The sequence below is a fragment of the Molothrus ater genome, chromosome 17 (genome assembly GCF_012460135.2).
Source record: "Molothrus ater isolate BHLD 08-10-18 breed brown headed cowbird chromosome 17, BPBGC_Mater_1.1, whole genome shotgun sequence".
NCBI classification, from domain to species: Eukaryota; Metazoa; Chordata; class Aves; order Passeriformes; family Icteridae; genus Molothrus; species Molothrus ater.
The window spans coordinates 8617016-8629168 of NC_050494.2; the positions used below are offsets into that span (position 1 = coordinate 8617016).

The window sequence follows — 12153 nt, forward strand, 5'->3', positions numbered from 1 at the left end:
AATCAGGCCTGAAGTCACCTGGCTGATTTAATCACCCCACATTTCATCTAGTCCGTAAATCACCCCATGTCCCTGCTCTCATGACAAACTACTCCATGTGTTGTCCATGCTACCAGGCATGAATTAAACTGCACAGCTCTACAGGGAATAAATCACCCCCTTGCCATTGCTGCTGGCTCATTAGCCAAGCCTGACATGGCTGTGACAGGATCCGGTCATCTGGACATTGCTCTGGGAAAGCAAGGCTGGAAAGGGGTACAGTTCCTTAACCAGGGTTTTGGAAAGTAATGGATGCCTGCACGTAGGGGTTGAGGGACCAAGATCTTGCTCAGCCCAAGACAAGGCTGTTCTGAAGATTAAACCACAGTGGAATAGGGCTGGCTGGAGTGCACAGTGCAGGGCACATAAGTCAGAGTGAAGCAGGGAGGGCTCAGGGACTGGAGTGTGTGAGGTCTTACAGGGATATCTTTCAGCGCCTGGTTCTCAGCCTTGGGTCTTCCTTTCTTCCTGCCTTCAGTTTTGTCACTGGTTGCATTTCCTGCAAACAGACACAGCACAATCACCAGCTGTGCCAGAGGAGCCACTGTCCCAGTAATTCTGCTGCCCAGCCCCAGCTCCCTGCTGCCTGCCTTGTGCCCTCAGCTCTAGGCTGGCCATTCTCTGTCCTAGCAAGGATGGAGATGCCCCTCTGGAAGGCAATGCCAGCTCCCCTGCAAATGAGGTGCTGATAAGACGTGACACAGGGAGAAACAGTCTCCTGAACACAGGCGTGTTCATATTGCAGACAGCTGGAGTTCATTCCCTTTAGCAATAACTTATCCTCCTCTGTTTGCAATTATGGCTTTAATCCCCTCAAGGTAACAGTGGCATCTGGGAAACATTTAGGGCACACGCATTTCCCCACAAAGCCACTGATTTTGGAAGCCCCGTCTGAGCTGCATCGCTGGGGTCCAACCCTCTCCAGGGGTGCAGGCACCCCTCAGCATCCAGAGCTGCCCTTACCAAGGTAAAGGCAGCGGGACCCTCTCTCATAGAGGGGATCTGCTCAGCATAAAGAGACAGGAGGAAAAATCTCCTTGGGCCTGGAGATTCCTGGATAGAGAAATCAGCCATCCATCAGCGTGACAGCCCTTAGTGTGAGGGTCCCCTGGGGCTTGTACGCCAGCAAGCCTCCATCCCGGGGGCCGCAACATGGGAGGCAGCAGATGGCCTGAACTCATTTAAGCCTTTCCATCCTTTGATGTAACACTTAGCTACCAACACGATAAATGGGCGGCGAGACACCCATCTCGTTAAGCCAGACACACGCCTCTCCGAAGGGAGAGATCATCTCCATCCCTCCCCTCCTGCTCCCAGCACCGAGCTCTCAGAGCTGGGGCTTTTTGGCCAGCACAGCCCTCACTGCTGAGTCAAAGTGAGGAGCAGACACATCGAGACCAGGCCACTTGTTTTGGCAGCCACCCCCCAACTCCTGCCTCTGGGCTCACCCTCTCTGCCCCATCCACCTCCACTGAAAGGACAAATCAGCTCCTTACCCAGCTTGGGCAGCTCTGCCGGTGGGTTTATCCTTGTCTCCATCCTGCTTTCTTTGCTGGCAGTGGGTTTGTTAGAGCCTGCAGTTTTCCTTCCACCTTTACAGGTATAGGAATCCGCCATCTCTGAAAGAAGCAGGGGAGGCGTTAAAATTCACTCCTCGGAGCTGGGAACAACACATGGTGAAAGCAAGGAGAGCTGCTGGGGAGGGAGGGAAATGAGAAAACCATCACGCAGCTTCAAGATTCCCACAAAGAGAAGAAACGGGACGTGCTTCCGAGTATTTGTTCTACAGTTGAGGAACGCCACAGACATGGCTGGAAAGCTGCTTTCATTACAGCCTGGCTTCCCCTTCACATACAATGGCAAAGACTTTATTAAAAATTATGGGCTGACTTTGCCCAGAGAAGTAGTGAATAAATGGCTTTTCCTCTTCGTTTATTTCTCCGCTTTCATTTAAGACACCAAAAGCAAAAAAAAAAAAGTGAGTTTTAATGAACAGATGTAATGATAAATTTCCAATTTTCCTTATTAATGGGAAACTGTTATAAACTGAGAATTGTTAATGCTATCTGAATTTTCTGTATTAATAATTCAATTTGGCTTCTCTATAAATAATGAATGTCAGGAATTATCGCACAAGGCCCACTCTCACTCCTGATGGAAGTGGGCAGTAGGACACCCCTCCATTCAGCAGTGCCAAGAGGAAGCCCACGGCATGACTGGCTCTGCCTCCGGCTTCAAGTTCCTTCTTCCCCTCCCAACAGCACAAGCAAAGGCACATCTGAGGATGGGGGCTGCTCTGGGAGATGCCATATATGGATTTGGGGAAAAGAGGTCCTCCATGCCTCCACAACGAGAGCATCAGGCCCTTGGGAAGAGATTCCTTGGACCACCATGACTTTGAGACCTTGGCTGGGACGGGATGCTGATGTTCACCCATGTGTTTTTTAAAACACGGATTTGACTCATCACCTGCAATTCCTCCCACATGTTTAGCATCATTCAACTCAAAGGAGCTGATTCCCAAGAGCATCCACACTCATCCTGTCTGTCCTCATGCCCAGAGGATGGAGGAGCATCTCCTGTGTGGCCAGATTGCCAGCCATGCCACCAACATGCAGGACACGAGGGTCCAGCAGTTCTTTCTGAGGTGTCCCCAGGGACTTTCTGTGTAGGATCTGGGACTTTCCATGTGGGATGCAGCCCACATGCTCCAAGAGCTGGCAAAAGCTTCCAGCATGTGCTTGGCTGGTGACACATATGTGGTTGTTTGCATGGGCACAAAGGTTAATCGGATCAAGTGAGAAATTCCAGCTTGGCAACTGGTTCTGTGGCATTTGGTGCTGAACATGGGGATCGCTGATTCAACTAATTTGGGCTCTTTTGGTGGGAGAGCTGGGTAGGAGTTTGTAGTCTGCCTGACAGCAGCTCCTTTCTGGAGCAGGCACGGAGAGGGGACCCTGTGGTTCCTTCCCAAATTGCTGCTCCACTCCCATCAGTGTGGGCACTGCTACTGTCCCCAGTCCTCCACAGGCAAATGTGGCAGTCCCCTTTCTTCCCATTCTGCTGTCTGGTACCTCTGAGCAACCCTCACTCAAGCTGCTCAAAGGAAAAAGGGGAAAAAGCAGACTCACCAAAAACCAGTGAAGTGAAAGCCAAAGACAAGATTTCTGTGCTTACAATGGTGTGAAAACCAAGGGGAAACCCACACAACTGACACCTCTATCCAGCCAGGGCTAGTGCCAAAATGCCATGGGGGATAGAGTACAGAACCTCCTTGCCTGCCTCACTGGCCAGCTCGAGGTGACACGCAAAGAGTGACAGCCAGGACAGACCCTGTTGACATCTCTGGTGCTCTCCTCCTGCACCTCATGACATTGCATACCACTGAGCATCCTCCCAACTCTCCCTTCCCAAAACATCCAAAGTGCCCAGCTCAGCCCTGCTCCAGCAGCTGGACACCTCTCACCGCCCTGAACACACCTGTCCCTCAAAGGAATCCTCTCTGCCCAGCTTGAGAGGTTCTGAATCTTCTGTTTTTCCACACCAAATACTCCTTTGCATTTTTCTCATTATTTTTTAACCAAATGAAAAATAAAAATGTCATAAACCTGTCAGCAAGAGCCAAAATCTGCTCCCTGGCCACTGAAACAACCCCAGGGATCACAGAGGAATTGTCCAGGGGACACAGAGCAAAAATCAGCCCATTGTGGGGTTTTTTGGTAATGTTCAAATTTCTCACTCATGTTTGAGTAACACACACTGAAAATAGGCAGTGTGTGCTCTTCCACACTTTCCTTAAGGTTTTGTTGAAAACTCTTTTGCAACTGGTAATGGGAAGAGAAGGCATCCACAGGTTCCAGCCATGAGCCAGGGACGGGATGTGGTGTGGGAAGGCTGGGCCAAGTAGCATCTTATGAGGTCTCCAGCTCTTTCCAGGTAACTTTTTAGAACTTTGTGGCAACATTTTTGAAACATCTCACCCCAGCTCCAGGAAAAAAAAGCTCCTGTGAACGCAAGCACCAAAATGTGATGAGTGAAGGCTAAACTGGTATTGCTGGGAGCAAGGGTAAGGAGGAAACCCATGGCTGTGGGAAGGGGAAAGTGACATTTGGGAACAAAAGGCACTGTTCCCAAGCCACTGGCAGCCCTATGCAGCTGGAAATTTGGCATAGAATGGGAAAGGGGAAATAATTCTATGCAGAAATTCCTGCTCATTAATTTGGATAAGGCCTGAAGGAGCATGTACATAGCCAGGGCTGGCTGTGACCCTCTCACAACATCGTTATGGTTACCAGTGGAAAGTCACCTGCAGACCATGACCCCAGGCTCTCCTGCCAGGATTCCCACCTCAGTCACATCCCTACAGATGGGCTTTGCTGCATGACAACTGCCTGGTCACCTGTCAATCTGCTCTACCTATCATCAATAATCTACCAACAGCTCTAGAACTACGGAACACCAAAAGCCAAGGGAGCTGCCTGACCCAGGACAAGCCGTGTGCCAGCACAGATGATGGATGCCAAAGGGCACTACCATCCCTGTCGCTGTCGGAGGAGCTGTGCTCCCTCCCATGAACTCCTGGCAGAACCAGAGATGCTGGGAAAAACTTGCAGGGAATAAAGACAAGGCAGCGGAGGGAGAGGCTTCCTGTCGAAGAATCGCCCTCGCTGGAGGTTTCCCCGGGAGGGAAGCACGTGGCGGATGAAGCCCTGCGAGCCGCTGCCTCGCTGGGCACGGCAGACAGCCGGGCAGCCCCGGAGGGACACGGCACATCCCGCCGCTATCACCCAAACCGAGTGACACCCATCGAGGCTCTCCAGGAGGGAGAACCTCACCCGAGGCACGCACACCCCGCTCCTGCCGCACATGGCTCTGGCCAGGCGCAGACGAGGCATTTGAGGGTGTAAAGTTTCTGTTCGAGGCGCGTTATCCCGTCCCTCCCCTCGCCGTCCCCGGGCACTGACACGAAGGGAAAAGCGCCCGCACATGCCTGGCAGACAATGAGTCCGCACCGAGCCGCGGGGACCGGTGTGCCCCCTGTCCCGGGGGTCAGCGGGTGCGGGGAGCTCTGCCCGCTGCCGCTGTCACCTCCTGGGCGCGGGGAGCTCTGCCCTGCCCGCTGCCGCTGTCACCTCCCGAGCAGGGGGACCTCTGTGCTGTCACCTCCCGGCCCGGCCGTGCCGCCCGCGTCCCCTCGCTGCCCCTCCCCGCTGTCACCCCGCGGGCAGCGCCGCCCGGGCCTGTCACCCCGCGGGCCCGCGCCCCATCCCCGGGAGGCGGCCGGGGCTTCCCCGCGGGCCGGGCCCGGCAGGGAGGGGACGGAGGGCCCAGCCCGGCCCGGCCGCGCTCCGGGAGGGGAAGAGCGAGCGGCAAAATGGCGACGCGGCGGCGGGCGGAGCGGAGCGGAGCGGGGCGCGGGGGTCCCCGCCGCGGGGCCGGGCGGGCCGGGGGCCGCTCGGTGCTTACCTCGGCGGGCCGGGCCGCGGTGCGGGGCGCGCTGGGCCGGCACCCCCCGGCCGGCCAGGCGGTGCCGCCCGCCGCCCCCGGGCCGCCGTGCGGGGCTCCCGGCGCGCCCACACCCGCGGCGGCGCCGCGCTCCGCTGCCGCGCTCCCGCCCGCCCCTCGCAGCCGCCGCCGCCGCCGCCGCCGCGGCTCATGCGCGCTCCCTGCCCCGCCCGGCCCGGCCCGGCCCGCCCCGCGCCCCTCACCGCCGCCACCGGGCCGCTCCGGCCTCGCCTGGTTCCGGGACCGGCACCGGGATCGGCACCGGGAGGACGGGCGGGGGCGCCGCCCCGGGAGGGCGGGACGGGGCAGCGCCCCCCGCACCGGGCTGACCTGGGCAGGTGCGGCCGGAGCCCGGTGCGGGCAGGGCTGCGCTGCGCTGCCTCCGCGGGATGCGGGCACGGTGCCGAGCTGCCCTCCGCACGTCCAGGCTGTTTGGCCTCTGTCACACCCCGGGGTGCGGGCAGCGTGTCCTGCCCGCCGTCCTGCCCTCAGGGTGCAGGCGCTGAGTGTCCTGCCTGTCATCTTCCCCTCCTTCCTGCCTTCCAGGTCGTAGGCAAGACGCCTTTCCCTTTACCCGATTCTCCAAGGTGCAGACAGGATGACCTGCCTGTCATTCTGCCCGGCAAGGTGCCCTGCCCGTTATCCTTTCCTCCAGGGTGTCCTGCCCATCATCCTACCTCCCAAGGTGTTGGCAGTGTCCTGTATGTCACTGTTGTCTTCAGGGTGTCCTGTTCATCATCCTGCCTGCAAAAGTGCGGGTAGGATGCCCTCCCCATCCATCAATACATCTAAACCCAGGGCGCTCCAGGTCCCCTTGTAAAGCCACCCCAACCTCCGGGAATGATGCTGAGCGTGAGCCTGTTGCAATGCCCATGGGACACTTTCCCAGCTCCCAGGCTTGGGATGTCACCTCGGCAGAGCCGGGGGCACCTGGGGAGGGGCTGCAGGACACAGCCAGCCTTGGTTACCGGCTGCAGGAATGCACAGCCACACCAGGACCCAGCAGTAGCCAAGAAATTAGGGAAAACCACATAAATTTTGCCAGGTGAGAGCAGAACCCAGAGCAACCATCGCTGTCAGGGCCATCCTGCTGCCATTACCAGTGCGTGATCCTGCGGTGCTGCCGGGAACTGGGAGGCCCTGTGGCACAGTTGTGCAAAAAAAAAAAAAAAAAAAGCCCAACCCAAGCCGGGAGTTTCCCCGCGGTTTTCCCCTCTTTGTCTCCATTGCGGGGAAAAGAGCTTAATTAACGTCTGCAGAGAGCAGGGAAAGCTCGGTGTAATTGCTAGGTATGGTTATCGGTGGAGCGGAGGGTGCTCAGCAGGGTGGGAGGGACAGGCACAGCCCACCTTCTTTGTATAAAATGAGGCATATCCGAGGCGGGCTCGCTTCCCAGACAAGGAGCTGCCTCCCGGGAGAGCTGGGGTGGCTGTTGGGCAGCTCCACGTGCTCGCTGAGACCAGGCAGTGCCTTCAGCACCTTCGAGGTCCCCTCCTCGCTGTAAACGGTGCCCATCGCTCACCCTGGCAGCTGTTCCACATGTGCGAAGGTGCCACAATGTCCATTTTCTGTATCCAGAAAGAACAGTTTTGCATCTCCAGGAAAGGGATGAGGGTGAGGGGAGATAGGGAGTTTGGCCACGATGGGTTAGACAGGGGCAGGGAGAGCAGGCAGCTACAGGCTGGGTGAGGAACAAACCCCTGAAATTATGCAATATAAAGGCACCCACTGTTGTTATTTTCAGGCTCTGCTTAGCAGAGCAGGCCAAGGGATGGACTTGAAAAGAGCAGCAAATGTTAAGCAGATGCTGAGGAGAGCTTTGTTTCACAGGCAGAGCTGTGCTGGGAAAGGCAGGAGGAGGAGGAGGAGGAAGAGCAACAGGGGCAGTGGTGCTGCCTTCCTCCATGTGCTCACAGGCAAACATCACATCCCCTCTCGCACTGTGGCTTTGTTGCAGAGGTGGGTTGTGGATGAGAGCTCATCCCTGCAAACCAGCACGATGCTGTGGAGGCGCCACATGGTGATTCCCAGTGCTCTGGCCCCTGGTCACTGCTCCCACTGTCCCCACTGTTCCCACCACTCGAGGCAGGAGGAGGCCAAGGAGCAGCACCCAGGCACACACTGCAGCTGTAGATGCTGGAGAAGGTGCTTGGCAGCAGGGATTAAACAGTCCAAGCCATTGAGCATGTAAATTAAATTGATACGGACCCCAGGAAGAGGTGATGAGGGAAAAAACAATTACATAGCCTGTATCAGCGAGGTGCTGCCACCCTCCATGCAGTCCTGATATTGCTTCCCCAGCCTCTTGTGCTGAGCAGATCTCCCTGGAGCTGGCCTGTGCCTGCCAGGATGCAGCCAGCACAGTGACCTCCACCCCAACCCAGCAGCAATTTGGGTATCCCCCTACAAGGGTCAGTTCTGGCTTGTATCCCACCTGGCCAAGAGTTTAAAACTCCACAAATGTAAAAACCACCCTTTAAGGAAAGGCAGGAAATAATCTGGTTTTCTGGATGCAGATCCTCTTGGGATGTTGGGACCTGGAGCTGGGACAATGCTCCTTGCCCAGAATGGGCCGGGCTCATGGGGCATTTACACTTTAAAAAGTAACTTAAAGGCACATTTTAAGCACATTTTAGAATCACAGTTAGACACCTTCCACTACACCAGGCTGCTCCAAGCCCTGTCCAGCCTGGCCTTGAACACTTCCAGGAATGGGGCAGCCACAGCTTCTCTGGGCAGCCTGTGGCAGTGTCTGATCCATGGGCTGCAGCAGCACCCTTCAGACCCTTAAGTCTGTTATAATGAAATGTATGCTGGGTCTGCAGAGCCTCTTGCACATGTCGCTGCTCTGGAGACATCCCAAAATCTCCCACTAATGGCTGTGCAGGGCCAGCATCTCCACTAGTGGGATGGTGAGATGCTTAATGCATGGGACTGGGAGCACTGGGAGCACTGGGAGCACTGGGAGCACTGGGAGCCCATGTCTGCTGAGCCTTGAGCACCATGCACAGAGACAGGTGAGGGAAAGGGCATGACTGATGCCCAGACCCATGATGGGAGACTCTGCATCCCCTGTATCCCAAGGCATTATCCTGGGATAAAGGATCCCAGCCGGCTGCTGCATCCCCTTTATCCTTGGAGTGGCAGGGGGACAAAGCCCCTTGGAGCAGCCACATGCTCACACATCCACGGGACGGGCTGTGCAGAGGCTGGCCCGGCTGAAAGAGAGTGATTCCCGAACAAAGAGGGATTTGCAGCTGATTTGTGCCGCAGCATCCGGGGCAGCCCCAGCCTCCTCCCGCTCGCTGCTCCGCAGCCCGGGCCGCTGATTGGAAACCCGAGCCTGCCATCACTCCCGCAGCCAGGAATTATGCTGATGGATTTTTTATTATTTTTTCCCCCTCCCTGTGCTTGAATGCACTCAGCAAATATAAGCAAAAGGGGAAAAAAAAAAAAAAAAGAAGAGCGAGAGAAAATCCAAACAGATTCAATTTTAGATATGGCGACAAAGCAAAATGGTTGCAGTGCAAAGAGGGAAGGCTAAGGGGGGAAAAGCTCCTGCCTCAAGGAGGAGCTGGAGCTGTAAAGCTCCCAGCAGCCCTGAGACTGCTTTTTATAACTTACAGGGTTGTGGTGACATGGGGGGCATGTCCCATGGGGACCCATCAGCCCCATAGAGGCAGTGGGAGCTGTGGGGGTGCAGCTGGTGATGAAGTTATGTGGCTTCATCAAATCCTTCCTAGTTTTAGAAAGTGCCTCCTCTGATGGGAAGTGAAGCAGCTAATTTTCTGGGGGGGCTGTGAAGGATTTTCCTGGAGGCCCCAGTAACAGCCTGTGCAAATGTGCTGCCTGGGAATGTCCCGAAACCAAACCCCAAAATTGCCTTTCCAAAAAAGGCCCGAGTGAAATGCTGTGGATGTTCAACTTGGTTTTGCAGCAAATCTACCGGTGCATCCAGGCTGGGGAACAGCTCTGGTCAACCCAAATGATACTTGTTTTGGATCAATTCTTTATTTTAGTCCTGTTGCCTTCCCTGGGCTGCCTGACTCCCACCACTTGCTGCCTTCCCTCTGGTGGCTTCCAGCCTGTGGATGCTGCCTCCCCCTTACTCCAGCCTTGCCAGGTGGTCCCATGTGCCACCAACTCCAGTGCAAACAGGCAGATCCCTGCTCTGACCCTGCCCAGGTGCTGCCAGCACCTGGCACTGCTGCAAACCTGGGACCCCCCTGGTGGAAGCAGCAGCACTGTAGCTGCATCTGCACCCACCCCTCTTCATCCTTGTCCCAGTAAAAGCTCCACAGCCATACCCACACCTACTTCTCTCCCTCTTTCCTGTCTCTGTGTCATGCCCACAGTCCCTGGGAGTGTTTCTGGCTCTGGGAAAGCAGAGCATTCAGAGGGCATCCAGCAGCTGAGAATGAGGACCAAAAATGAAGGAAGTAATACAGGGGAACAAAAAGAAATGAAGCAATTATCCCTGCTCTGATACTTTCTAATTAAGGAAAGTGTCTCCCTTATTAAGAGGCCATTAATTCATTGTCATAAGTCACCACCAGTGCAAGCACCAAAAACGTGCCTGGGCCACGGGGAGTGAGCAGCTTCCCCTCCTCCTTGCACCACAGGCTCCAGCCCTGGGAGAGAGCTGCTGCTGGGGGCTGCTCATGGATTCCTGCAGGAAATGCCCCGTCCCCACACCCTGGGCTGTGCCTTGGTGTGCTCTGCCACGATGCTCAGCCTATCCCAAACAGGGATGAGCCCATCCACCTCCACCTGTGACTGCACGCTCTGCCCTGTGGGCTCCAACTGGATTTGTGCAAAGCATGTGCTGAGTTCTCAGCAGAGATCAGCTCTTGGCTGCTCTGGGGGACCAAGCCACCAAAGAGCTGCTCAAATGTCTCCAGCCCTGCGGTCAAGACCAGCATTTCCTCCTGCATCACCTCCCATTAACAGCCAGCTCTGTCTTGGCAGCCTCTCATTACGTATTCTGCATGGAGGGCCCCACATCAGCTTAATTAACAAGGTAAGAAAAACGGGACCTTTGAGGAAATCTTAATTATATTATCCATCTCACCCTGAGTGGCACCTGATCCATCCCAACACTGTTTTCAAGTTCATTAGCAATAAATCAAGATTGATTAGTCCTGGATGTGCAGCAAGAACATACAGGAGCAGAAGACTTCTGCTGCCATCACTGTGAGACTCTGTGTGTATTCCCAAGCCCTGTCTTGTCCTCCAGCACCAGGCAGTGGGATGGGGAGCAGGGCTATGGGATGAGGCAGAGGCAGATGTGCCAGAGCTGGGCTGTGGCTGTTGGAGCATCCCAGGAGTGGCTGTTTCACTGTGCCCCTGCCACACGCTGGCACCTCACTCTTCCCTGGGATGCTCTGACTTGGGGCAGCACCCAGGCAGCCCTTCCAGGGATGAGGCAGCCACAGCTACTCTGGGCAGCCTGTGCCAGTGCCTCACCACTCTCACAGGGAAGGATTTATTCCTAATATCCAACCTAACCCTGTCTTCTGCTGGTTTAAAGCCATTCCCCCTTGTCCTGTCACTTCAGACCCTTGTTCAAAGTCATTCAGCTCCTTTAGGCACTGAAAGTGGCTCTAAGATCTCACCAGAACCTTCTCTTTTCCAGGTTTATCAACCCCAGATTTCTCAGCCTGTCTTCACTGCAGCAGTGCTCCAGCCCTTGGAGCACCTTTGGGTTCACACTCTGGACTCACTCCAGCAGCTCCACAACCTTCTGATGTTGGGATCCCCAGAGCTCGAGGCAGTGCTGCATGTGGGGTCCCTCCTGAGCCGAGAAGGGGAGGACAAACCCCCCCTCTCTGCTGCCATGGTGCTGGGGATGCAGCCCAGGGCAGGGTTGGCTTACTGGGCTGCCAGCACTTGTTGCTCATGTCAAACTTCCCCAATGCCTTGGGGTGGTTTGTAATCCTCCCTGTGCACTGGTGGGATGACAGGTCCTAATTAGATGGAGAATACAAACCACTGAGGACAGGCATTCCAATTTGAACCAGCTGCACCTCAGCAGAGCCAGTGGTAGGCACTGCCACCCCTGTGCCCAGCACACCGTGTCCTCCCACTCTGCTCTGCCAGGACAGCACAGGCTGGGAATTCCAGCACCCACTGTGAATTTCAGGGTTGGAGGGATGGGGAGCATTCCCTGCATCAGAGCCACAATCAGCAGTGCTTCAGAGCTGGAGGTGTTTACATCATCAAGCTCAGTAATTACTCAGACAAATTTGCATGCATTTTCTATGGGCATTTCTGCTGGCTTTTTTATTTTCTGCTTGAAAACCTTGCTGGAATCTGCAAACTGCCTCTGCCACTGGGAGGGAGTTGCTGGATTGTTCCTTTCTAAGAAGGTGCTGAACATAACTCCTGATGCTGGTGACACATTGGCTCTCTTATTCAAAAGAATTTCCACCAAATAAAATGGCAAAAAAAAAATTATCAGAGCCAGGAGTTGTGTGGCCATTGCCTGTCCCTGTGCCCCAGTGCTGCTGCCTGTATCCTCCTGCCTGCTGCAGGGGACTGACTGATGCTTGCTGGTGTTTTCTGTTTACTTTAATTGTTGTCTGGTTTTAATATTGCATGAATTGATTC

The 12153-nt window shown here is 55.4% G+C and overlaps 1 protein-coding gene across 5 annotated transcripts in view; it reads right to left on the reverse strand.

The window, feature by feature from the left end:
• Window positions 1–5773, reverse strand: part of ZNF512B (zinc finger protein 512B) — a 29980-nt gene extending 24207 nt beyond the window's left edge. For 3 of the 5 annotated variants that reach the window (XM_036395546.2, XM_036395548.2, XM_036395544.2), the window contains exons 1-3: window positions 5506–5574; window positions 1536–1658; window positions 459–538 (exon numbers count right to left, since the gene is read on the reverse strand). In XM_036395546.2, coding sequence (XP_036251439.1) covers window positions 459–538; window positions 1536–1656 — 201 coding nt within the window. In that variant the 5' untranslated portion in view covers window positions 1657–1658; window positions 5506–5574. Of the gene's footprint in view, window positions 1–458; window positions 539–1535; window positions 1659–5505; window positions 5575–5747 lie in introns of those variants that run through there. The other 2 variants (XM_036395545.2, XM_054516668.1) reach the window with 2 other exon arrangements.
• Between the last annotated feature and the right edge of the window lie 6380 nt (window positions 5774–12153).